At 32.8% G+C, this 27,418-nt stretch overlaps 4 protein-coding genes and 1 pseudogene across 5 annotated transcripts; 4 read left to right on the top strand and 1 right to left on the bottom strand.

Annotated features, from left to right (window-relative positions):
* The first annotated feature begins 2,494 nt into the window (after positions 1–2,494).
* On the top strand, positions 2,495–5,702 carry LOC18098410 (pectin acetylesterase 11). 2 transcript variants are annotated; one of them, XM_006385071.3, is made up of 13 exons: positions 2,495–2,682; positions 2,814–2,937; positions 3,041–3,123; positions 3,284–3,413; positions 3,505–3,584; positions 3,695–3,781; positions 3,878–4,002; positions 4,101–4,161; positions 4,329–4,382; positions 4,468–4,545; positions 4,828–4,933; positions 5,097–5,245; positions 5,356–5,702. In XM_006385071.3, exons 2-13 carry the CDS (start codon positions 2,817–2,819, stop codon positions 5,464–5,466), a joined length of 1,185 nt encoding a protein of 394 aa, XP_006385133.1. In that variant the 5' UTR covers positions 2,495–2,682; positions 2,814–2,816; the 3' UTR covers positions 5,467–5,702. The 2 variants fall into 2 exon arrangements, with proteins under 2 accessions (XP_006385133.1, XP_024454634.1); XM_024598866.2 differs by having other exon boundaries at positions 2,500–2,682; positions 2,811–2,937.
* A 2,115-nt stretch (positions 5,703–7,817) lies between these two features.
* On the bottom strand, positions 7,818–10,909 carry LOC18098409 (uncharacterized). Its single transcript, XM_006385070.3, has 5 exons — positions 10,660–10,909; positions 10,023–10,164; positions 9,480–9,706; positions 8,778–9,035; positions 7,818–8,365 (listed from the first exon to the last, which is right to left on the bottom strand). Exons 1-5 carry the CDS (start codon positions 10,699–10,701, stop codon positions 8,060–8,062), a joined length of 975 nt encoding a protein of 324 aa, XP_006385132.2. The 5' UTR covers positions 10,702–10,909; the 3' UTR covers positions 7,818–8,059.
* Positions 10,910–11,236: 327 nt separating this feature from the next.
* Positions 11,237–14,222, top strand: LOC18098408 (hexose carrier protein HEX6-like; annotated as a pseudogene).
* Positions 14,223–14,354: 132 nt separating this feature from the next.
* Positions 14,355–16,699, top strand: LOC18098406 (hexose carrier protein HEX6). Its single transcript, XM_006385067.3, has 3 exons — positions 14,355–14,627; positions 14,882–15,204; positions 15,347–16,699. The coding sequence occupies exons 1-3, from the start codon at positions 14,498–14,500 to the stop codon at positions 16,421–16,423; spliced, it is 1,530 nt and encodes a 509-aa protein (XP_006385129.2). The 5' UTR covers positions 14,355–14,497; the 3' UTR covers positions 16,424–16,699.
* A 4,258-nt stretch (positions 16,700–20,957) lies between these two features.
* On the top strand, positions 20,958–25,345 carry LOC18098405 (uncharacterized Rho GTPase-activating protein At5g61530). The gene is made up of 10 exons (XM_006385065.3): positions 20,958–21,203; positions 21,762–21,839; positions 21,926–22,188; positions 22,510–22,572; positions 22,679–22,697; positions 22,844–22,942; positions 23,044–23,121; positions 23,210–23,454; positions 24,594–24,756; positions 24,917–25,345. Exons 2-10 carry the CDS (start codon positions 21,779–21,781, stop codon positions 25,060–25,062), a joined length of 1,137 nt encoding a protein of 378 aa, XP_006385127.1. The 5' UTR covers positions 20,958–21,203; positions 21,762–21,778; the 3' UTR covers positions 25,063–25,345.
* The last annotated feature ends 2,073 nt before the right edge of the window (positions 25,346–27,418 follow it).

Here is a 27,418-nt window from a genome sequence, read left to right as displayed (position 1 = left end):
TTTTTTTTTTTTTTTTTTTTTTTTTTTTTTTTTATGTGTGTAAGATTGAGAGAGATCAGAGAACCTTAAGTTCTATCGGTATCATCATCAATGTTATCCTTAATTCACAATTGATACTAATCATCATCAATTTTTATTTTTTTTCTTCTATAATCCCTTGCAATTTTAGTAATATGATTACGAAGAGAAATCTATGTAATATTTTTTTTCCCTCTTTGTAACATTTCTTTCTGTACTAAAAAAAACGATGATTTTTTTTTTACCTTTGTATAAATACTAAAGCTCTTCTTTTTCTTTTTTCTTTTTTAATTAAACCTGCTCTTTTCTTTTTATTTTTTTTTATTTTTTTAATTTCATTATTTTTTCCTCAGTTTCATCCTTTATTTTTCTTGTTAGTCATAGAAGTTGTTTTTTTTAACCGATCAAATCAACTATATCATATTGAGACAACTCTCATACAATTTAATTTAAAATCCTAATTAGATAAGAAGTTGAGTTGAAAGATATCTTTTTATCAATTTTTTTAATTTTATTTTCAAATTATTTTTTAATAAAAATTTTGATTCAACTTGCAACTCGAGTTTCTAAACTAATGTTTTCTAAAAACGATTCCATATTCGTTGGTTGGTTTGCTTAAACTAAATTTAACTATAGGTAAACATAAATTCAGTACTGGATTCTGTTTAATAAGAGGTGATTGAGAATGTGGTAGCGGTTATTTTTTAAACTACTTTTCGTCTAGAAATACATCAAAATAATATTTTTTTTTAATTTTTAAAATTATTTTTTACATAAGTACATCAAAAACAATTTAAAAATAAATAAATAATTAAATAATTTGCTTACGGATAGAATTAAGTTTTTTTTTTTTTAATTGTAAAGATGCAATCACATGATGTGACTTATTTTACTCTCATTCCGCTGTCCTCCTAAGGTTCCGAGAATGGATTGAAAACGAGTGAAAGGAAGGTGAAAGGAAGGTGTCTGTATTTTCCTGCCCATCCAAAAGAATAATGAAAAAGAAATTCAGCTGGCTGAAATCAACCTTTGAACCAATTAGCCCCTGGGCATAGAAAATGGGAGTGTGAATTATAAATTAGTCCCTCTAGTTTTGATAAATGAATTAAGTATTCCTTTTCACTTCAAAAACTATTTATTTACTCATTTTCATCTATTTTCTTTTCTTTTCATTTTTTTTTTAAAATAGATATTATAAAACAATATATAATGAGTGTTTGTTTTTATATTACCATGTGTTTTTTTAAAGTGTTTTTTCAAATCATTTTTCACCTAAAAAAACATAAAATTGATTTGAATAATTTTAATGTGATGATATTATAATAAAAAAATTAAAAAAATATTATTTTAATATATTTGTATTTAAAAAATATTTTTAAAAATCACCCCTTACCGGTTCTAAACCCACACATAATTTGAACCAGGATATATATATATATACACACACTAATTAGTCAAACCTTTGAGACAAGGTTTGGCTAAATCAACATCATCCAAATATAAAAATCTATTTTTATGTAATATTTACTGGCCAGCAACTTCACCTAATATAAAACAAATATATAATTTGGGATTTTACACTTAAATGTATATAAAACCTCCTTTTCCCACTTCCACTTGAGAAATTTGAACCAGCATGCATGCAAATATGCTTACTTAGTCAAGCTTTTGAGATAAGGTTCGGCTATCATTTCAAATTCAAAGTCAGTGCAAGCTAAGAGAAGGAAATTTTTACAGAAATCCCTCTTACCCTTTAGAGGGAAAAGAATCTAAACAAAAGAAATATACCAGTTTTAAATCAATATCTTATTTGAAAATGTTCAAACAATTTGAATGTGAAAACTGTCAAAACAAAAATATTTTGGATCCCAATGCCAAACTAAGGATGAAAACATGCATCAATGGCTAGCCTCCTTTAAAGACCACCGACAATTAATAATTAATGATATGGATGTACAATGATGATAAAAGATCTGACCAGCTGCTAGCAATGACAGTAAAGTTTGTAATGATTCGAAAGAAAAAAGAGATGGGCTACCAACCTGTAATGAAATCTCAAAACTAAACGACATAGACAACAGAAAACGACATCAATTTGATCATATAGCCATTTGCATGCATGGACTGATCATGGAAAGAGACAACAATCTCCATTCGGCCACCCATTGTTTCACTTCCATTTGGAAATCTTTCACCAAAAAAGACGTTTATATATTTCTGTCAAGTCAATGAACGTAAAAAACTTGAAAACAAGTTATTTGCAGACAAAATTCTTAGCCCCTAGTTTCAACCTCTGTTTGACTTTAATCGGTGTTTGGTTAACAAAATAGATAGAGATAATCGTTTATTTTTTCTTTTAAAATAAAAAAAAATTATTTTAAGACTATCATAAAAAAATATATTTATTTTTAGTTCTCTGCAATCAAAATACTTTTCTACTCTCAAAGAAACTGCCGATTCTCCTCTTACATATATAATCTTAAAATGTTTTTTTATAATCTTAAAATTAATATTTGTCTGAACACGTTATATATGAAGTGTTTAATTTTTTTTATTCCCTGCATTATCTCTTACAAGTGGCATTTTGAGTTTCTTGTCTGAAAGGAAAGTTCTGAGAATCTATAGCATTCTTTTCCTGACGCAAGCTCTCTTGTTCCTGCACATGTACGACATCCTTTTCTCCCCTATATATATTGTCCCAAGTTTATATTCTTTTCTTTAAGCATCCCTATTTTTCCTTTTTGTGTGTTAATTCTTTCTTCTAAATCACTTTGTTAATTTCTGATACCAAGCAGTGTATGGCTGGTTCAAGATTAGGCCAATGGCCGTGTCTTGTTGTTTGCATACTGATATTGCTCAAGGCAGAAGGAGCTAGCATTCCCATTACTATTGTCGAGACTGCTGTTTCAAGCGGAGCTGGTGAGCAACTCATAAGCTCATTTGTTTTGTGCTAATGAATATACAGTACGTGTTTTTAATCTTTTTTTTTTCTAATCTGTTGTCACTGTGATTTACTGTGCAGTTTGCTTAGATGGGAGTCCGCCAGGTTACCACTTTGACAAAGGATCTGGTTCTGGGATTGATAACTGGTTGGTTCACATGGAGGTTAGTTCTTCTTGGCCTTGATCTTCTTTCTTGCTAGCTATACTATGGACTAGCCTAATGAATTTGATTAAATATGATAAATGGGATGTTAATAATGATAGTTGTATGAGTTTGATCTACTTAATTATAACTTTTCTTCTTGTGAAATGGGGGTCAACAGGGAGGAGGATGGTGTGAGAGTGTTGAGTCCTGTGTATCTCGTAGGGACACTTTCAGGGGTTCTTCATCGAAAATGGAGAAGACAATGGGGTTCTCTGGCATACTGGGCAGCAAGCAAGCAGCTAATCCTGGTAGCTAGGATTCAGCAGTTACTGGTTTAGATCTTGTTATCAATCTGTATAGCAGCTTAATTAAGTAATTGGGTTCTGTTTGAATGTGTAGACTTCTATAACTGGAATAGAATCAAAGTCAGATACTGTGATGGTTCATCATTTACTGGTGATGTCGAAGCTGTCGATCCGGTAATAAGCTTGTTGACTTAGTTGCCTTGAAACTTCAAAGATTTCTTCTACAGATGAAAATTCTAAATTGTTGTATATGAACTGAAGTAGCATTTGATTTTCTGGACCAGGAAACTAAGCTTTACTTCAGGGGAGAGAGGGTTTGGCAGGCTGTAATTGATGAACTATTGGCGAAAGGAATGCAAAATGCTCGAAATGTACGACTCCTTTCAATAACTACTACTGAGCCTTATTTACTTGCGTTTTATGCCTTTATTCTCTTGGGATAACCTGTCGGGACTTGTCAATGACAGGCTATTCTTTCCGGATGTTCTGCTGGTGGATTGGCTGCTATTTTGCATTGTGATAAATTCCAATCCCTCCTGCCTGCAACTGCTAGAGTAAAATGTGTTTCTGATGCTGGTTATTTTATTCACGGGTAATTAAGCTCATATACCAAGAACAGATCCAATCTCCCTTTGTTTAACTGCGAGAATCTTCCATATCAGTTTTTTTTTAATATAATTTTCTTGACAGGACGGACATTTCTGGAGGGTCTCGAATTGAATCCTTCTTCGGTCAAGTCGTTAAAACTCATGTAACTCTCTATTCTATCTATGATAATTGTTTCTATCTTATTCTGAGTTTCTGACCTTGCTGTAATGTGCATGTAATTGAATTATCTGATCCCTTCTCTTGTTGTTGACTTGTGAATTTGATTTACTAGAGTTACCTTTTCATTCTGTTTCTCTATGTTTTCTGCAGGGATCAGCAAAGAATTTGCCTGCATCATGCACTTCAAAAATGAATCCGGAGTTGGTAATGAAGGCTATTCTAATATTGACCTGGTACCTCTCTTCATCATTTCTTCTCCAGTCTCACAATTCCTTTCTTGTTATTGCAGTGTTTCTTCCCACAATATGTGGCGCAGACTATGCGAACACCACTTTTCATCATAAACTCAGCTTACGATTCCTGGCAGGTTAGCAAATTTCTGCTTCTCAGTAAAGATTTTTGTTCAATATCTCTTTTTTTGCGAACATTTTCTTATCGTTCAACTATATATCTTCCTCTTGTTCTTATATCTTTCTTGAAAGGCAAGGATTGTGGCTTCAGGTATGCTAACTTGTTACTCAGTTAATCTGAATCATTGTGCACCCCAACCCACACAATGATTCCCAAAAGATCACACAACTGCGCAATTTTATGCGACACATATCTCTTCGTGTGTTATCTGATCTTCCATCTTTTCGTATTCGTTCAGATAAAAAACATTCTTGCACCAACAGCTGTTGATTCCAAAAAAGAATGGAAGGACTGCAAGCTTGATTTGAAAAAATGCTCAGCTAGTCAACTCCAGACCGTGCAAGGTGATCATTTCCAAAGCTCATGCCCCGTTATTAATCAATAACCAAATTTCAGAGTTTCGTTTTTCGAGAGCATTTCGTGGTTCTTGATGGGAAATTAAGTGAAGTCTATCGGCTTGGTTTTCCTTTGCGCCAACAGAAGTTATATTTTGGATTTCATTTTCAGATTACAGGACACAATTCTTAAAAGCAGTGGATACTGGACTTGGCAGTTCTTCAACAAGAGGATTGTGGATAGATTCTTGCTATGCTCACTGCCAATCTGGGTCGGTATCTACCTGGTTAAACGATAAATCTCCCGAAGTGGGCGATACGGTAATGACTGGCATATCTTCCTTTTATTTACTTTATTTCCACCATTTATAATCTTATATTGATTGCTTCTGCATTCCTACTAATCCTTGTATCGGCTCTTTTTACTCCAGAAAATGGGAAAGGCTGTTGGAGATTGGTTCTACGACCGAAGTGCCATGGAAAAAATCGATTGCCCTTACTCTTGCAACCCTACTTGTGTCAGTGTTGATTCTGAATCGTAAGAGCAGTCAACTAACGCAGATTTATTGATAATAAGAAATATTACCAATCTCACGAGTCGTGGTTATAAGCTACAATCAGCTAGAGTAAGAGTATTGCTTGTGATATTGTTACCAAGCCTTCAAAATAAAGATCATTGCACAGAACATATCTGTGTGTTCTGTCATTGTTTATGTAATACCTGTTCAATAATCATTATTATACGTGTAATATATATAATGTATTATCTCTTTAGAAAGGGTGGCCACTGACTTAAACAAAATTGAAGCAGTTAGAAATCGGCCTACACTGCAATCAGATAAAGAATTGAGAGGTTTTATAGGATTATCTTGTTGTTATAGAAAATTTTTTAAGAACTTTAGAGTTATAAACAAACCACTGACTAATCAATTGAAGAAGAATATATTTAATTGGAATGAGAAATCATAAGTAGCCTTTGATGATTTAAAAGAAGCTTTGTGCAAGACACCAATTTTGGTTTTACCAAACCATTTATCTTGGAAATAGATGCTAATGTTACTGGATTAGGAGTTGTGTTAAGTTAGAATGGGAGACCATTAACATACTTCGGTAAAGTTTTATGCCCAAGATATATTGGTTTATCCATACATGAAAAAAAGATATGGTTATTCTCATGATGGTGGAGAGATGAATGCATTATTTAGAATATGATCAGTTCATTATCAAAACTGATCATGAAATTATAAAGTTTTTGCTAGAACAAAAACTCCACACCCCTATCCAGATGAAAGGATTAACTAAACTATTGGAATTGAGGTTTATTATTCTGTATAGGAAAATGAAGGAAAACATGATAGTTGATGCATTGTCTGAAAAGATGACAATTTAAAGACAATTAGAAAACCCTAAAGAAGGAGAGTAGTGACTTAGCAACCATGATTGTTATTACACAAATTTGGCATGACTAAGTTGGTGAAACTTATGAGATAGATGAGTTGTTTAAAAAGATTATAGCAGAGAAGCTAATCAATATAGATAATTGGCTAAAGTATGCATATTTAGAAGGAGTCTTGAGGTATAAAAAGCAAATTTATCATTGGTTGTACATGGGATTTGAGAGAGAGAGTTGTTAGTCTTGCACATAATTCTCAAATGGAGGGGCATGCTAGAATCCAAAATTCATACAAGAGGCTAAAAGCTATGTTTTACTAGCCTTTCATGAAATCTATAATAAATAAATTTAGGGAGGAATTTGATGTATGTAAACCAGCCAAGATGGAAAAGGTGTCTTATTGTGGTCTGCTTCAACCATTGTCTATACCTAAGGGTATTTGGAGAAATATAACAATGAATTTTGTGGAGGGATTGCCAAGATCAAGAGGGAAGAATGCCATATTGGTTATTGTGGGTCGATTCTCAAAATATGCACATTTCTTAGTTATTACACATTCATTTGCCGCTTAAGAGATTGCTCATTTTTTTCTTAGAATATGTCTATAAGTTCCATTAATTACCTTCTTCTATTATGACGGATAAAGATAAGGTTTTTACAAGCTTATTTTGAAAAGAAATGTTCATACTTCTGAGATGAGATTGTTGATAAACACATCTTTCCATCATCAAACTGATGGTCAAGTAAAAAAAGAGAGAATCAATGCCTAGAAACCTACCTAAGGTGTATGTCATGCATTGCCATAGTAAATGGCATAATTAGTTAGGGTGGTATAACTCAAGTTACCATTCAATTATTGAAACAACACCCTTTCAGGCATTATATGGCTACCCTTCTAATATTGGAGTTGATTCTTTTGCAACACCTTTAGTAGCAGCTTTGGAAAAAGCTATCCAACGAAGAGAGAGTATGAATTAATGGCTTAAGTTGCAACTAGAATGCTCTGAGGAACATAATGAAACAAATGGCAGATAAGGGCAAGACAGAAAGAATCTTTAAGTTGGTGATTTGGTTTATTTGAAGTTGCAGCCATACAAACATATAAGTTTAGCTTTGAGGAAGAACATGAAGCTTAATTTAAGGCTTTATAGGCCCTGTAAGGTTTTTAGCATTGAGGTTGCAATGGAGGTACAACAAAAGCTTAGCACGTGAGTGAAATATCAGTAGGTTAGGCTGTAAGAGTTAGTTACAGTTATTGGTTAAATCTGTTAGTAGTTACTAACTATAAGCAATAATTCAGAAACTTGTATATAAACTAAAATAATGAATGAGGAAGGCATGACATGAATGAACAATTCTACTTCTTCTTCTCTCTTATTTCTTTCCAAGACTGATCTTGTTAGGCTGTAGCCTAACACAATTTTGTTAAAAAAAAAAAAAAACGTTAGAGATTTTGCGTTTATCTAATTAGAGAGTAGAACTGTAGAAGTGTTCAAGACGGAATAAAAGTTGTTTGTCCATCATGGATTTATTTTAAAGACAGCAGCTTGTTCCTCGAGGAAAAAAAAAGCTGATAGCTTTACAGTGGAGCACAATCTGCTAGAAAAGGACAATAGATTGCATGAAGACATCCCCTACAAGATTTATTTGATAGAGTTGAAACCACAGAAAGTGGAAGCCCGTCCTTCCCCTGGCAATGGTTCGGAATAGCTTGTGACCACAATTCTGACTGCTCAGATTCTTTAAGGTAACAATACAACTGACCCAGATGTTTTTCGACTCTCCAGATCTGCATGTGCCTGTGCTGCCTGAGATAGAGGGTATGTGTGATTCACACGAACCCGCAACACGCCAGATGCAATGTTGGCAAATACCTCCCCTGCAGTTTCTAGCAGCTCACCCCGGGTTGCAGTGTATTGCATGAGGGAAGGCCTTGTCAAGAACAGTGATTTTGGGGCAAGCACTGACAGTGGGAACGGATCTGGTGTCCCAGATGACTGTCCAAAACAAACCATGTAGCCACGAGTCTTTAAGCATGCCAATGAGCCCTGCATATGACAGCATACCAATGAGGACTCAACCAACAAAAATTGAGAGTAGAAGTGCACGCTTGGCCTTATATAAGCTAAACCTAGCAGCCCAACTGGTCAGAACGTAACTTCTGTTTTCTATAGTTCTTCTGAATAGAACTGAATAAAAAAAAATCAGGTTTTTCCAGGTCAGAGCTGTGACAGATCAGAGTTTGAGGTCAGGTGCAGTTTTTAGACAGTTTTTAGTTTAAGATCAGGTGCAATCTGTAAGAAAAAAAAAATGTCTCTCTTTGGGTTCATGACAAGCCAAACCTGCTTATGTAAAGCATATAGAGGATGTAGAATCAAACTACAGCTGAAAGTATCAATTTGGGAAATAAAGGCATTGCCTTCATAGACAACATAAATGGAAGAATAGAATAAGCATTACCTGAAAGGTATCTTTCCCCACGGAATCGTAGACAACATCGACGCCATTTCCTGATGTTATCTCATTGACACGGGCAGCAAAATCTTCCTCTTTATAAATTATAACATGGTGACATCCATCGTCCTTGGCTTGTGCTGCCTTCTCCTTGGTTGAGACAGTACCTATGACAGTGGCACCAAGAGAATTTGCCCACTGACATAACAGAGAACCGACTCCACCAGCTGCAGCCTGAACAAGGATAGTGTGCCCTGGTTCAACCTGGAATAAAAAATCTAACTAACTTATTTGTTTCTCTGGAAAATGACAGATAATGAAGTAACTGAAATAATCCACTGCAAGACAAAAAATTTTATCATTATTATGTTCTTTGTTTTTAAGGTCCGTGTAGCCAAATAATGAAGTCCAACAAAAGTTGAACAATTAAAAGACGATGATAATCACAAGTATCTCTAAATACCAAGCTGAAAATGCAAATGCGTGTGCAGGAACATAGAAATAGAAAACTACATGAAAAAGTGTTAACTTACATTGAAATTTCGATGAACAAATGTTGTTTTGCCTTTTTTGGTACTTAGATGTCAAATAATAATTTCAAATTACCTCTCGGGTTTTTGAACCCAAAATATTTTACGATCTGATACACATGATAGGACAAGTTCGAAGGCTTGCTTAAGTTAGAAAGTAGCCAGATATACAACCTACCTTGAAGCAACGACGGAGTAAGAACTGAGCAGTCATGCCTTTAAGCATCACAGATGCTGCTACTGAAGGACTAATAGAAGGCGGGACAGGCACAACCTTGTTTGCAGGAAGGATCTGCTCTTCAGTATATGAACCCATAGGACCACCAGCATAACCTACAACTTCTCCAACTTTCCTATCTGTAACTCCAGGGCCCAGAGCTATCACTTCTCCAACAGCCTCCATACCTTCAATAGAGAAAAATTCTCAAATACCTTCAGGAGATGGGACTTCAATAGCCCAACATTGGCTGGTATAAAGGAAAATAGATGAAGATGCATGTATACCTTCATAGTGTCAAAAACTCTAGCAAAAACTGATGGAGAAAATATCCTAAACAAACCATATACCAAGATTCTAATTTTAAAACATTCCCCGTTTGTGCTCTCCCTCAAAATTAAAAAGTTTTTTTCTTCACATAAAAGCCAATCTACTAGAAATATGCCCACTGTTGTTGAATAATTACAGCCGTCACACGGTGATCCGAGAGAGTTAAAGTCAAACCTGGGGTGAAGGGCATTGTGGAAGCCTTATAAACTCCTTTGCGGAAGTAGACATCAATGAAATTAAGCCCAATGGCCTTGTTCTTCACGCGTATCTCACCCTCACCTGGCTCTCTTATCTCCACATCTTCCCACTTCAGGACCTACATATCATTGCCGTCATGAACATTCAATAAGCAAAAAATGGGTAATTAAAGAATAAGAAATTAGGCACGAAATGGTCGTCAATAAAGATGATTCTAGATATGCAACACCAAAACACGATCTTATACATTACTCCCACGAAGATTTTTAAGAAAAACTATAAAGAACTGAACTTTCAATGATTTTAAGTCCAATCTCACACATGGGCACACTTAAAAGGAAAGCATAGCAATTTGGACAAAACAAACTCAGGGGGCTTCTATTTTTCCCAAATCATGGTGTCTACAAAACCCATCACCAACTTAAAAAGATGAATCATTTCATTGATTCCAAAACAGATAAAACTAATGCCTATCGAACCTTATCAACAGGGTCACCATAATTAGATCAATAGAACAAAAATTTATCAACCCATCACCATAATAAAACATTAGCACCCTATAAGATCACCTGTATAACATACAAACAATAGTACAAGAGATCGAGAAAGAGACCTCAGGTCCACCAAGCTCATGAACCCTGATAGATTTAACCATTTCGGTTGTCTTTGTTGCAGCTGCTCTTGCAGTGACTGTTACCAGGACAACTGGAGTTATATGGCTTTTTGTTGTTGAAAATGAAGCCAAATGAAAGAAGTGGTTGATTTTGTTTTTGCTGCTCAAACGTCGAAGTTGATGACGACGACGACGACGACTTAAAGTTGGGAACTTTGGATGATGACAAAAATGTGGAAGCAACTAGTCACTGGTGAGCGTGTTTGGCAGTGTGGTTGCGCATGTTTTTCCAATAATTTTTCAATATATGTTAATGATGTTTTTTTTATTTTTAAAAAATTATTTTTTATATAACACATTAAAACAATCCAAAACATACAAATCATATTAAATTTTAATAAAAAAAAATTTCAAATTTTTTAGCTGCGTGTCATATTAAATTTTAATAAAAAAAAATAAAAAATTTGAAATTTAAAACAATTCAAAACATAAAAATCATATTAAATTTTAATAAAAAAAATTTTAAAATTTTTTAAAAACACAGCAACAGCTGCATTACCAAACGAGCTCTCTGAGCTAAGCGTATTTAATTATTCCACTTGCCAGTAGTTATCACTCCTCTCCATTAACCCCATGTTATATCGCATGAGTATGATTATTAAACTTGACTTTACAGGGTTTAGATGTGATCCGGTCAAATTTAACTAATTTGTTATCTGATTCATCAAGTTTAGTTTTATTTTATTTTATTTTTTAATAATATTATTTTAATTAATTCATTTTTATTGAAATTGCTTAACTCATTACTTGAGTTTTGAACTGGGTCATGAAATCAGTTTGGATTGTGATACTCGATTTATTTTATTTAATTATTTTTATTGATCTGTCAGTTTTATTTTTCTTGATAATACCAAATTATTTGAAGTATTTTTAGGGAGCTATATGAAAAGAATATATAATCCTCACCACTTTTCAATTACCTGTTAAATTTTGAATTTAAAGGCTATTTTGGTATCTAATATTATATAATTTAAATTATAAGATACAAGCACGTTAAAAAGGGCTAAATTAATCAATACAAAAATAAATAGAGTAGAAATAACAATAATGGTCACTCCATGCAATCGACTTGATCTTGATCTTAATAAGTCTTGATTTGTTTTTCCAATTTTATGAATATTTAATGTTTAACAAAATAAAACAAACACTTCCTAATCTTGAAATTATTTTGGAATATATTGAGTTTTTATTATAATATGTGAAATTTCAGCTAAGCATATCAAACTATAATTTTTTACAATAAATTTTGATTTCAAGGACATAATTGATTAGATTGATAGTTGAAGCCTCAATTTGCCCCAACCTCAATACTGAAGGAGCAAAAACTTCCTTTTAACCCATTCATCGTCAAAGATATTCTCCTGCTCCAATAATTGAGGACTGCCACCATCCTTTCTTATTTGTGCAATATCTTCAAAGTTTGAACAGTTTTTTTAGCATTTCATATATAGACACCATGCCAACTGATGAAGTTAGCTGGTCCTGCAATAGTTACTTCTTTGAGAGGGAAACCATAAAATATTTCTAAGTCAAGGAAGACCGCAGAATTTTGTCCCACAAAAATCCAGATTGTGAATGATATTGCATTTACTTTCAATGTTCATGGTGCTGATATCTACAACTCAAAGGAAGGCTATCTGCAACCTCTCCTCCTTCTTGTCTTCTCTCTTAAAGACATTTGTGTGTAAACTTGGAACGATTAAGTCATGGCAGCAGGGTTAGCCATAGCAGGTGAAGGGGGGCAGTATAATGGGAAGGATGACTTGGTTCGTTGTTTTGTCTTGTATGATGGCTTCCATGGGAGGAGTCATTTTCGGCTATGACATTGGAATTTCAGGTCTGTCACGCTCTCCTATCAAGTCTTTTGAAATGATTTCTTCATTGCCAATTGCCTGCATGTTTTCCTCTTCTGTTTGCTGTACTAAACTATAAATTTGCTAGATTATGCTTTTTTGTAGACACTTTCTTGCCAATTTCTCATGTAGATCATGATAGTGATCGTGAAACTAAAGAAAATAAGTAGGAAGATTGAGTAATGTAAGTTCATGTGAAGGTGGAGTGACTTCAATGAAACCATTTCTGGAGAAATTCTTCCCTGAAGTGTATAGAAAGATGACAGAAGACACAGACATTAGCAATTACTGCAAATTTGATAGTCAATTATTAACCTCCTTCACATCCTCCTGTATGTTGCTGGCCTTGCTGCTTCTTTCTTTGCATCATCGGTCACCCAAGCGTTTGGGCGCAAGCCATCGATTCTTTTAGGTGGTGCTGCCTTCCTTGCAGGTGCCGCCCTTGGTGGTGCAGCAATTAATGTGTACATGCTAATATTCGGCCGTGTCTTGCTTGGAGTTGGTGTTGGTTTTGCTAACCAGGTAATCTACTTGAATCCTTTTCAAATTCTGAGTCTCTAGAGTCTTTTGATAAAATTATGATATTAAATCTATTTTACAGTCAGTCCCTCTCTATCTGTCTGAAATGGCTCCACCAAGATACAGAGGAGCAATCAACAATGGTTTCCAATTCAGTGTTGGCATCGGCGTACTCTCTGCTAACCTTATAAATTATGGAACTGAAAGGATCAGAGGGGGCTGGGGCTGGCGAATCTCCCTATCCATGGCAGCAGTCCCGGCTGCAATTCTTTCTCTAGGTGCACTTTTCCTCCCAGAAACAGCACACAGCCTCATTCAGCGCACTGATGACACAGAAAGGGCTAAGCTGATGCTACAACGGGTCAGAGGCACTGAAGATGTGGAAGCAGAGCTTAACGATCTCATCCAAGCTAACTCAACCTCAAAAACCAATGAGCACCCACTTAAGAATATCATCAGAAGAAAGTATAGGCCTCAGCTAGTAATGGCAATAGCCATACCGTTTTTTGAAATATGTTTTTTACATAAAAAAATCAAAATTTTCTAAAAAGACTACACTGCATAATATTTTTTAATCCGAAATAAAAAAAAATTACTTTTAAAAGTTTATAAAAAGTTAAAAAAATTATTGGGTAACAGTTTTAAATTTTATTCACGAATTAAAAAAACATATTTTTATTTATTGTAAAAAAATAAAATAAAAAAAGACTTGGATACCCGAAAAAAACTCGTGTCCTCCATTGCTCTCTCACTCTCTCACAGACTGATTTGTGTGTGAACTTGGACTCATGGCAGTAGGATTGAGCATAACAAGGGGGCTATACAACGGCAAGATGACATGGTTTGTTCTTTTGTCTTGTATGATGGCTGCCATGGGAGGAGTCATTTTCAGCTATGACATTAGAATTTCAGGCCTTTTTTTCTCTGCAATATCAATCCTGAACAGGATCTTTCCTGCAAATTTTGCTCTTCTGCTCGTTTCTAGGTACTATAAACTAAACTTATTTCGCTACACAATGTGCCACATATAACTAGTCTAAATAAGTTCAATCAAATCTGAATTAAATCCCTAAGTGTGCTGTGAATTTGTAACACAAATGATATTACTAGCTAGTCTCCAATTTCTGCTTGGATTTTATGCGATGACCATGAAAAGTAAAGCATGTATATATACATTGCTAGACTCCAGATCTGTAACCTCAACATCCAAGTATCCAACCTCACATGCTCCTATCAAGTCTATTTCAGATAACAACATCGTAAAAAACTCTTACTTTGACTATCCTACACTGATGATGTTGGTGGTGATCTCTATCAGTCAAGGAAGGCTGCTCTTTTTATTCCCTATATACTATCCACAACTTGGAATATCTCTTCCTCTCTTTGAACTTGTGGAGGATTAAGCCATGGCTGTAGGATTTGCTGTAGCAAGTGAAGATGGGCAGTATAATGGTAGGATTACTTCGTTTGTTATCCTGTCTTGTATGGTAGCTTCCATGGGAGGACTTATTTTTGGTTATGACATTGGAATTTCAGGTCTGTTGCTCTAACCTTCTTTCTTTCTCTTTAGTTTTTTGAATTTGAACTTGAACTTGTATTCCCTCACTTGCAAGGAGGGTAGGAATATTAAACTCCATAAATCATAAAAAAAAAGAGAGAGAGATTAATTTCCTTGATTGAGCTAAATTTTATCACTACTGCTACTGCTATTGTCAACGTTTTTGCTGTCATGTAATTATTGCTATAAAAGAGATCAATTTGATTATTAACTTAAGCAATTAAATTTATAGGTGGAGTGACATCCATGGAACCTTTTCTCAAGAAATTCTTCCCAGAAGTGTACACTAGAATGAAGGAAGATACCAAGATTAGCAACTACTGCAAATTCGATAGCCAGCTTTTGACCTCCTTTACATCATCACTCTATGTTGCTGGCCTTGTCGCTTCCTTCTTTGCCTCGTCAATCACTCGATACTTCGGTCGCAAACCATCAATCCTTGCAGGAGGTGCTGCATTTCTTTCTGGTTCTGCCCTCAATGGGGCAGCGACTAATCTGTACATGCTAATATTTGGCCGTGTCCTTCTTGGAGTTGGAGTTGGTTTTGCAAACCAGGTAGTGTACCTTGAATCTTTTAGCGCACCTAGATTGCCATATTTGATCACTTGACTGTTGTGTCTCCTAATTTTCATGTGGTAAGGAATGGATACTCCATCTCTCTGAAATGGCATGTTGTTGTCCTGTTATTTTTCTGTAGGCGGTTCCCTTGTACCTCTCTGAAATGGCACCTCCAAGATATAGAGGGGCAATCAACAATGGCTTCCAACTCTGCATCGCTATTGGGGTGCTCTCGGCTAACTTCATCAACTTTGGCACTGAGAAGATTGAAGGTGGTTGGGGTTGGCGAATCTCCCTAGCAATGGGGGCAATCCCTGCCACATTCCTAACAATAGGTTCACTTTTCCTACCAGAGACACCCAACAGCCTAATTCAACGCTTCAACGACGAACAAAAGGCCAAAACCATGCTACAACGCATCCGTGGCACAACCGATGTCGAAGCAGAATTTAATGATCTTATCAAAGCAAGCTTGGTTTCAAAATCCATTGAACATCCAATCAAGAAAATCATACAAAAAAAATATAGACCACAACTAGTCATGGCAATAGCAATACCATTTTTCCAACAAGTAACAGGCATCAATGTCATTTCATTCTACGCTCCAATCCTCTTCCGAACTATAGGTCTAAGCGAGAGTGTGTCGCTCATCATGTCTGCGCTGATAGCTGGGGTCGTCGGCACTGCTTCAACGTTCCTATCGATGCTCGTAGTGGACAAACTTGGCAGAAGAGTAATGCTCATATGCGGCGGTGTACAAATGTTTGTGTCACAGATTATGATTGGAAGTATCATGGCAGCTCAACTAGGTGATCATGGCAGCATAAACAAAGGGTACGCTTATTTTGTTCTGACTATGATATCCATATATGTATCTGGCTTTGCTTGGTCATGGGGTCCATTGGGATGGCTAGTTCCAAGTGAGATTTTTCCTTTGGAAATTCGATCGGTAGGGCAAAGCATTGTGGTGGCGGTGAATTTCGTCTTCACTTTCATTGTTGCACAGACATTTCTGGCTATGCTTTGCCATTTCAAGTCAGGGATTTTCTTCTTTTTTGGTGGATGGGTGGCAGTGATGACTGCCTTTGTGTATTTGTTGCTGCCTGAGACTAAAAAAGTCCCGATCGAGGTAATGGATAGAGTGTGGAGGGAGCATTGGTTTTGGAAGAGAATTGTAGAGGAATTTGATGACAAGAGTAAAATGGAACCTGCTTGACTTCAACTCCACAATATTATTTGTGCCTTGGCCTGTAGTTTTTCTCAAGAAATGGAAACATATATATGCTAGAATGTGTGATCCTCTAGTCCACTTGGTTTGCAGAAATGGAAATGAGGAAAAGGCTTCTGCTTTCCGAGGGAGTCTGACACTGTGTGCGGAGAATGTTTTAAAAGTGTTATTGGTTTGAAAAATAGTATATTGATATTTGTTTTTTGTTTTTTAATAATTGTAATGTATTAGTATTAAAAATAAAATAAGAATTATTTTAATGTATTTTCAAATGAAAACTATTATGCACCCGAAATCAAATTTATAGTGGTAATAATAATTAAAAAAAAAACCTAAAAAAAATTGAAAAAAAATTAAAAATAAAAAATTAAGCATCTTTCATTCTAGACCGTGAATATAAAAGTTCATCAAATGTTATATATTTCTTAAAAGGGTCAATCCAAGCGAGCTTTTGTTTTTCATAAACAAGAGAGAATTATAAATTAGTTTCTCTAATTCTACAAAGCAAATTAAATATTCAATTTTATCAAAAAAACTAATTAATTACCCCCCCCCCTTGATTAGTGTTCACCATGCTTAATTTTATTCCAAAAAATGTTTTCTCTCTCTATAATATCTATCTTCTTCTTTTTCTTACCATTTCTATTTCTTAAAAAATATAAATTGAAAAGGGGTATGAAAAGAAAAAAGGGACTAATTAATTAATTTTTTTAATTTAGAGAAATTATTTTGTAAAACTAGGGGACTGATTTATAATTTACTCTCATAAATAATAGAGAAGATAACGAAAGCAAAACATCATTGATGATAAAGAAGCAAATGAATCATTGCTTGAGCTTTTCCTCTCACTTTCTCTTTAGGCTGTTAGCTGACTCTTCTAAATTGTTAGGCAGTCCAAATACCTCAGCTGCAGCCGCCACCCTCAGTAGATTATTGATTAAGTGATTTAATCCATCTACCAACAAGAATAATATATAATTCTAAGAACAAACAAAAAAAGTCAATTATCTCTAGAAACAGAAAGAACAATAGCTGCTTGGATCAATATAATATAACACAAACAATGTGTAATTTTGTCCAATAAAATAATTATTTAACAACTTCATTTTAAAATTTTATTACTATTTTTTTTCAAATGGTATGTTGAAATATAAGGTAAACAACCTTATCTATATTGTATAAAATTTAATGTGAAACTATTTTTTTCTACAATATAAGAAAAAATAGATAAAAAAAAAAAAGTTAAGTTCAACAAAAAAAACTCAACAAACCAATTTTGGCTGTGTAATTTATTTCTTAAACAAAAATAAATTTAAAAAAAACAGAGAAACAAATGTAAAATCACAATATGGATTATTTACTTGACTGTGTTTAATGATTTTTTTATTAAAATCAATTTGAAATAGAAATCAACAAACATAAAAGATTTATTGAATAAAATAAAAGGAAAAGAAAAAGCAACTATGCAAGGTTGTATATATTAAAAATATTTTAAGAAGTAAATATTTTTTATTTCTATAAATAAATTTAATATAAATAAATTATATAAAAATTACAAATGAATCATCCTAATCTCTTTAAAATTTAAACATATCCAATATAATTAAAAAATAATCACTATTTAAAAAATTAAATACGCAAAAAAAATCACAAAAAAGTGAAATACAAACTTAAATAATTATTTTAAAAAATATAAAAATTTTCTAAATTAAAAAAAATCAAAACTATAAAAAAAAAATGAGGCTATGCCAACCCGAGCTAGCACGGTAGACATATAATCTAGACATTAAGGGGCGAGCTAGTCCGGATTCACATGACAAACTTGTATTCTAGGATATAATGTTGAGATAATTCGATACAAAAATAAACTAAAAAAAACCACAAAACTATTTAAAAAAAAATCAAACGACAATATTGTAAAAGAAAATAAGACAAAAAGGATGTTAATTTTTGACCTGGATCATCAGAGAAGCACCATAAATAACATAATCATGAAACCCAATCCATATAAAATGAAATGTTGAAGTATGGAATTGAAAAAAAAAATTACAAATAAAAAATATAAAATAAAAAATAGCAATTAAAAGAATGAAAGTTAAAATTGAAATAAAGAATAAATTAAAGGGCAATAATAATTTTTCATTTTGATATTTAAACTGAAAAAAACAAAAACATTAACAAAACAAAAACAAAAACAAAAACCAAAAGAATGAGGACAAAAATGAAAAGAAAAAAAAAACAAGACGCTATCAACTTAGATTGAATGGTGAAATTAAAAAAAATTAAATTTTTATAAAAGATTTAAGGGAAAAAAATAAAAAAAATTATAAGAATAAGGACTAAATTAAAAACTCCAATACATGATTAAAATAATTAAACATGTAGAATTTTTCAACGTGTTTTTTATATTAAGAAACTCATAAATGTAAATCAAAAACATTATGCACGCTTTCAATTAAATAAATCATGAACTATTGTATAAATAAATGAAAAAAAGTCATTAATGATAAATAAAAATGTAAGTGGAAAAATTGAGAGATAAATTAAGACATTTAATATTGCAACACGGGTTATTTACTTGGTTGTGTTTAATAAATTTATTTATGAAAATTAATTTATAATATAAATCGACACATATATAAATTTTATTTAAAAAAAATTTAAAAAAATAATGTGCAAGATTGCACATGTTCAAACAATTATAAAAACAAAATACTTAATCTAAATAAAATACATTAAAAAATTATAAATAATTCATACTAACTTCTTAACAAATTAAACACATCCAATATAATTAAGAAATAATTGCTAATTAAAAAAACTAAATAAGCAAAAAAAATATAGATAAGGGGTATTAATTAAAATATTAATTTTTTATTTTTTAAAAAATACATATAAAAACAAGCATTAATTTTTTAAAAAAAAAAGGAAAAAAATTGAGGTCAAGCTCATCATAGAAAGGGCCTGCGCATGGGCTTGTAATTTTTTTAAGTTAAAGGGACGGACAAGCTTTTTTTTTTAAAAAAAAAAAGACAATGCATCATCTGAAATCCCAAAATCCAATTACTATGGTAGTCAGAAAAATGGGGTCCATAGTTTTTTTTTCCATCCAAAAAGCTTATTTTAACCTGTTTTGGCCCAAAATATCTAGGAAACATCTTTGGAATCTTGTTAAACCAAACCATAACCTTCAAAAATGCAAAATACAGGCTCAAAACCCAAGATCAACATGAAATCAAAAATCTTCCATATCTTAAATATTAATTCTATGTGTTTTCAAGGGGGGAAAACACATAATCTTAACTCCCCTCAATATTTGAAACCTTTTGACATGAAAATCATAAGTTTTGGTTGCCTAAATCTTTTCAAATGACAATTTTCTCTCTGTTAGTCAGAATCTGACAACCCCCCTCTCTTTTACTTAAAAATGACTAAAAAAAAAATAATTTTGGTACCAAAATATTTTTTTAAATAATTATAGGGATCAGATACCTAATTGTTCAAAAAGTGGGGAATGAAAATGAAATTTTTAAAGAAATTGCATAATTGCCACCAATTTTACCAACTTTTGTCACTTCAGTCCCTTGTTTTTCAATTCAACCCTCACAAAAAAATGCAATTGGGTTTTAATTTGTGCTTAAAACTGCTTAATTATGCAAAAAAAAATAAAAAAAAATTTAAGGATGAAATTAAAATTTTTAAAAATTTCACTATTATAATCAAAATATGAAATGATAAACAATAATTAAGCTACAAGACAAATGCCATACTATTTAACTTTTCTTATAAATGGTTGCATGATTCATAGTTATGTGCTATTAATTAATGGTTCATCTACGCGGAAATGTCATTGTTGAAACTATAGTTTGAATAAAAAATTACTATTTTAACATTTTTGTTATTAAAATCATAGTTTAAAACGTTATAGATATTGAGATTTAGTATTTTTTAAGAGTATGATAGATATTATTTTTTAAAGTATTATTTATTTAAAAATATATTAAAATAATAATTTTATAAAAAAAAAATTTATTACTATTAGCACATCAAGAAGATTAGAAAAAAAATTCATTTAAAAAAAATAATTTCAATTTAAAAAAAAATATGGTTTCATGCTCTGAAACAAACCTTTAAATTTTAAAATATGCTAGTTTGCAACAAAAACAATTACCGTGTTATTTGAGAAAAAAAAAAGGTCATTATTTGGTACAAGAGTCGTTATAACGGTTATAACAGAAGAAGGTAAAACCAAACAAGAATTATCCACATGGCAGCAACCCATTTTTCATTTTAATTAAAGGCTGTTTGGAAATGTAAATAAAAATTGTTTTTTTAAAGTAGTTTTTATTTGAAAATATATTAAAATAATAATTTTTATTTTTAATTTTTAATATTAATATTAAAAAATATATATAAAAAAAAATCTAAAACTAAAAAAAATTAAAACTTTTAAAAAACAAATTATACCATGCCGCAATGTCAAGCATGTCCCTAATAGCCCCCCGCAACCGCGTCAGTCTCCCATAAAAAATAAACAAACACAACCAAACGCAAACCACTTCTCTCTCTCTTACACCAAAAATATTATTATTTTTTCCAAAAAACAAATAGTTTAATCCACTGACTGTCAATTTCAATTTCAAAGTTTTAAACTTTTCAACTTGTCTCACGATTACTTCCATTTAACTATCAAAAAGCTAAATCTCTCTCTTTGATTCTGTTTTGTGCTACTTTCCCTTGACTTTGTGCCCTCAGAAACTATAAACAGGTACAAATATTCTCTCTCTATTCAATTTCTGGTTTTTATTTTGTTAAATTTTATTATCTGATGATGGATTCTTGTTTGGTTTTGTTTTTTTAAGGCGAAATTTTGATAAATTTATGTTCTTTATGCTAGTACTGTCGTGGATTTGATAGCTTGTTTGTTTGTTTCTTCTTTTTGTGTTCTTGTTTGGCTGGTGCAAAAATTGGAGGGAAGGTGGGATTTGGAACTTTTTAGCTTAGATTAAAAGGCATGTGATCTGATGATGATTTTAGTGAACTGTTAAGCTAAATCAGAGATAAAAGTTTGTAACTTTTTGATAGCTGATTGATTCACTGATTGGTTTTAATTACTGAAAAGTTTGTGTTTTTAGACGGATTCTATTTATTTGAGGGAGATGCTGATTGGAATCAAGCTGTCTGTCTGTTTGTTTATATATTTCTTTTCTTTTTTGTCTGCTTGAAATTTGTCAAGGCTTTAAGCTATATAAAGGTATATACTTCTTTGATGGTTTTGCTTCAACAAGATTCAATTTTAAATAATTCTTTTGGAATTTGCTACTAGGTACTGTGATTGGAGAGATGCCTTCAGCTGTCTCGCCTCAGTGGCAGGAGAAGGCTACTGGTTTCTTTTCTACCTCTGGTGAGTTTATTAAAATTTCAACTGCTTGATGTAATATTCTGTTTTAAATTTCGTTGATTAGGAATTTATTTGTTGCTTTTATGAAGGGGTGAAGCTTAAAGAAGCTGGACAATCGGCTGGAACATTTGTCGGAGAGGTTGCAAAGGATGCCAAAGGTAATGTTGCTGATGTAGCAGAAAAGGTTGGATCAGCAGTCAAAACTCGATGGGCAATTCTTAGGGAGCCATCGACTAGGCATGCTATGCAGGAACGTCTTATAACTGCTGCTGCTACAACTGGTATGTTCTTCAGGAAGGGAATCTCAGAGACAAAGGACAAGGTTACTGTTGGGAAGACAAAAGTGGAAGAGGTATTCACACTTGCCTATTATGTTGGGTACTTTCTGTGGCTCAAAATTGGTGGTTATCTTGTGTTGGCAGGATTATACCGTGTATGTTGGCAAAGACTACTCTGAATTGTAATAGTAAACTTTCAAGACTTTGTGCTTCCCATTCACTTGGTTGCCCATGGATTGGAATATTTTATCGTTGACAAAACTGATACTTCATAATTGATACTTCATAATATTCAATCCTCGACTACCCTAGTTTTTATTCCTAACAGCTAAAAATAGGTTTATCCCTTGTAAAGTTTGATGATCAACACCTTTGAAATGTTGAATCTCCTGCAGGTGGCAAAAAAGACTGCTCAGAAAAGTAAGACAATATTGACTGACATTGAACGATGGCAAAAGGTACAGGACTGTGAGGCTGCTTTCTCCTGTTTTTTCCAGTTTCGTTCTTTTGTTTTTGCTTGCTGTCACATGCTTTGATGTTCTTACTTCTTTTTTCCATTCCCAGGGAGTTGCAAGCACTGACGGTGAGTTTCACACTATCATAATCTTTGAAAATATTGCTTTTTGATTGTTATTCTGTTCCTTATTTTTCTTTTCATTTTCCTGAAAGTATTACAAAATTCTAAATTACATGTAACTTGATGGTTGTTGATAAAAAATTTATCTTCAGTATTTGGAGTTCCAATTGAAGTTACTGTTCAACGACAAGAATTCAGCAAGCTTGTTCCACATATATTGGTCAAATGTGCAGATTATCTCATATTATCAGGTAACTGATATAAAAATTAGACTAGATAAATTAGTAGTCATTTGGTATTGTGAAGCTCATTCCTTTTGAGCAGGGATTAATAATCTATGATTTTGATTCAGGATTGAACTCAGTGGACTTGTTTAAAGCTGAAGGGGATAAAAAGGTTATTCAGCAATTAGTATCCTTGTACAACCAAGGTATCTATTGTTATGTGCTTGATGCTGACTACTGTTCTTTTTAGTCTCAGTGGTCTTGTATTCTAATGCTGGTTGGTGTTTGTTTCAGACTCCAATGCATCATTGCCAGAGGGTCTAAATCCAATTGATGTGGCATTTCTGGCCAAATGCTATCTTGCAAGCCTTCCTGAACCCCTAACCACATTTGAACTTTATGATGAGATCAAAGGTGCCCGTTCTAGCATCCATGTAATGAAAAACATCCTGAAGAAACTTCCTGCTGTAAACTACATGACTCTGGAGTTCATCACTGCACTACTGCTCCGTGTTAGCCAGAAGTCACTTCTTAACAAGGTAAGGAACAGTGCAGTTTTTGCACGTGTCCCTTGTTGATCCTGTTCATCTTCTCATTAAAGAGTTGTCATCATTTTCTCATTCAGTCCACTTCATGGAAGACTGCATATGGTTTCTGTTGGTGTGTCCCTTTACTTAGATTTCTCGCCTCTTTTCATTCTGAGTTTCAGAAGCATACATTTTGGATTTATCACTTCATTATGACACACATTGTCTATGAACCTTTTAAGGTTAAATACATGCAAGCTGCTGCATTTTACGTGTGCAGGCTAAACTTTTCTTTTATGTAGCATCCTGATGGCTTGTTGCAACTTTTCTTGTTTCAATATGGGATTGCACAAGTGCATTTGTATGTGCATATGCTCATCCTCATGTACATGTTGTATTTCTCTTATTGTGGATAGATTCCTTTCATGTTGATGAGAAGTTATGGCTGTTTGCCTATGTAGTACACTTTGAATATCACATTTTTCACAACCACTGGTATATAGATCTCAATGAGGCATTTCTTTGCTAGCTTTTGATCTCTCAAGTTAAATCTGAATGAATGTCCTAGGCCGTATCCTTCATTTTATTTCTCTAGTCACCTCGAGTTTATTGTGAGAAGAATGCCTTAGGCCATGATGGCAGGACTGACTTAAGATGAATAGAGGTCTTGGGCAAAATTATAAATGGGGTTTCTTAAAGTATTTAAGAAATATTTTTATTTTATTTTTTATGTATGTCTGACAAGTGGAGCCTTGAGCAATTTTCATTTTGTATTTGAGACTGTTTGTTAAGTGGGAGCAATTTTCATTTCATAAAGCATAATTGACAAATATACCTTTTATTTCTTGGGGTCTTTTTGTCAAGTGAGGGCCTTGGGCCATTGCCCAAGTTGCCGATATGCTCTGGCCGGCTCTGATAACATGACCTTCATTTTCATTTTCTGTCCATTTCATTTAATAACTCTTTAATTATGTGAACGCAATTGTTGGATTTTATTTTATTGTCCTTTATTTTTTTATGGAATTGAACTCTTAACCCCATCTCTTCCAATTGTGGGTCTTACCGTTGAGGTTAGATTACCATTAGGTGAAAGTGATGGATATGGCGCAAATATATGATAAGCATTGCCTACTGTTATTTAATTTCTACAGATGGATGCCCGGGCCATTGCCACAGAAATGGCCCCTGTTATTATGTGGCAGAAAGAAAGGAAGCCAGAAACTTACAGGTCATATTGGAATAATTTGTCAAGAAGTCCTTCCAAGAAGAATATGGATCCAGCTCCTACTTACAGTGCATGGGACATGCTTTCAGGTGAGAGTTTATCTCAAACAATATACTTACACTACACATATGATGAGGAGCACAGCTTTTATACGTGACAGATAAAGTTAATCCAAGGGATAGGGAAAAGTAAAACGCTAACTGCCTTAAATTGATGGGTTTCTTACTTTCTTCTCTTATATGAAAACAGAAGAAAGCGAAGACATGGATGCATCCTCACTCATTCCCCTGGATGATGCAATGCCAACGGACTTCGGTGCTATTGACATTGTTCAGTGTCTCATAGAACAGCACAATGCAATCTTTACTGATGCAAATGAGACTGTTTGGAGATGAATAAGTGTCCCGGGCTGGAATCAACCGAGAATCCATCCTGTTAAACATAGCAATTGATTACTCGTGAAGATGGAATTCTGAATTTGACCTGGATAAGCCATTGCTCGATAGCAGATATTATGGTTTTAGCCAAATCTGAGACTGTTGGACGTGGTTCTGTAAATTTTAGTGATTAGCAAGTTACTATATTCTGATTTGTTTGTCTTCGGAAGTGCTCAAATTTTGCCCTAAACATGATTGTTCTATGAAAATCAGGACAATAAGATGTGTAATATTGTAATCATTGCTTGCTATAGGCACACTGTTTTCTTTTCATATTTTTCCAGGAAAAGTAACCAATCCCTTGATTATGTGTGGAGGCAAGCAAAACTCTAAGTGTCTTGCTTTATATATATATATATATATATAAAATACTCTAAAGCGCGGGGGATTTGGGATTTTTGTTGTATATTTATCATTGTGCAAAAACAATTTTCTAGTTTGGTCCTCAACTTTTGGTTTTGGACGATTAAGTTCTATTTATGGAGCAATTGATTTTAAATTCTTATAAAAGGATGAGATTGGAAAAGGGGTGACTGAAATGAAAAACGTGGCAAACATGGATGATGTATAATAAGTTTTGAAAATATTCACTTTAGTTTTCCAACTTAAATAATCATGCAAATTATAGAATTTTAGTTTTTTGAAATTGTTCCAATTCTATTTTGGTGCATAGATTTATTTTTGTTATATTTTATACCTGGTTGAGAGATGAGAGAGAAAAGTTGTCAGATTTTGACGGTAGAAAAAAGAATTTATTATTGCCATTAATTTATGCCACCAAAATGAGAGGTTTTTGTGTCAAATTGTTTCATTTGATGAGGAGAGTTCATATTAGGTGTTTCGTATCTTAAAAGTTCGTGAAAAAACAGATTTGAGCTTGGGTTGATTTTTAGTTTTGGGTTTAGTTCGGTTTTTAGGTCATAAATGAGTTTTTGGGCAATCAAGTTCTATTTAAGAAGCAATTGATTTTAAATTCTTATAAAAGGGTGAGATTGGAAAAGAGATGACTGAAATGAAAAACGTGGCAAACATGGGTGATGTATCATAAGTTTTGAAAATATTCACTTTAGTCTTCCAACTTAAACAATCATGTAAATTATAGAATTTTGGTTTCTTGAAATTGTTCCAATTGTATTTTGGTGCAAACGTTTATTTTTGTTATATTTTGTACCTGGTTGAGAGATGAGAGACAAAAGTTACCTGATTCTGACAGTAGAAAAAGAAACTTATTGAGAGATTTTTGTGTCAAATTATTTCATTTGATGAGGGAAATTCATATTAGGTGTTTTGTACCTTAAAAGTTCGTGAAAAAATAGATATGAGCTTGGGTTGATTTTTAGTTTCGGGCTGAGTTCGGTTTTTGGGGCTTTTTTTGGGTTTTCTTAGGCAATAGGTGAGTTTTTCATGATTTCTAGGGTGTTTTATAGGTGTTGTGGGTAAAAAACAGATTGCAAAACAAGTTTTTGGGTCAAAAGAGCATAGGTCCTGATTTTTCAGTTATTACAGTGGCCAGAATCTAGGCAAAACAGACAACGCGTTGTTTGTTGCTGGCATGATTACGAGATCCAAGCGTCTTGTGTTTGACATGGTTGTTTGACCCAATGCACTTGAATCTGGTATGGTTGCCATGAAAATATAATTTTAAGAAATACAATTGAAAAGAAATAAAGTGGCGTGATAGGTTAAAAAACTGGAAACCGAAAAAATGGACAAAACTTTCTCTTTTTTATTTTGTTTAGAGAGTTTCTTTTAAATAATATTAATTTTTTTGTTATGCATTAAATTTTTGAAGAGATTTTTCTGGTTCATATATGATTTTGCTTTTATCTTTTATATAGATAAATTATGTTTTTGAAATAAAAAATATTTATTTTCAGATAATATTTTTAATATATGTAGTCTTACATATTATTTCTTCTTTTTTTTAATTTTATTCAATCAATTTAATATTTTATTTTTTAAAATTAAATATCTTGATTTATATTTATTTCTTGGTTTTTCAAGTTTTGTTTTTAGATGTCATTAATGATTTATTTATTTATTTATTAGTTCACATAATTCTTAGTTTATTTGATTATATGTGTGCATAAATTTTTTGACTTGTTACAATTTTTTAAACTATAAAAATATATTGAAAAAACCTATATATATATATATATAAAAATAAAATAAGATTGTATCATGTAGTTGATGTGTGTGTATATACAGAAAGAGAGACAGAAAAAACACATTGTATCATGATCATTGGCTATTTTGCTAGAAATCAATCCGCAAACATGCATGATAACAATCATATAAGATTTAACTTTATAGT

The sequence above is a fragment of the Populus trichocarpa genome, chromosome 4 (genome assembly GCF_000002775.5).
Source record: "Populus trichocarpa isolate Nisqually-1 chromosome 4, P.trichocarpa_v4.1, whole genome shotgun sequence".
NCBI classification, from domain to species: domain Eukaryota; kingdom Viridiplantae; phylum Streptophyta; class Magnoliopsida; order Malpighiales; family Salicaceae; genus Populus; species Populus trichocarpa.
Note: the sequence above shows the minus strand (reverse complement) of the source record. Positions and strands in the feature narration are given on the sequence as shown.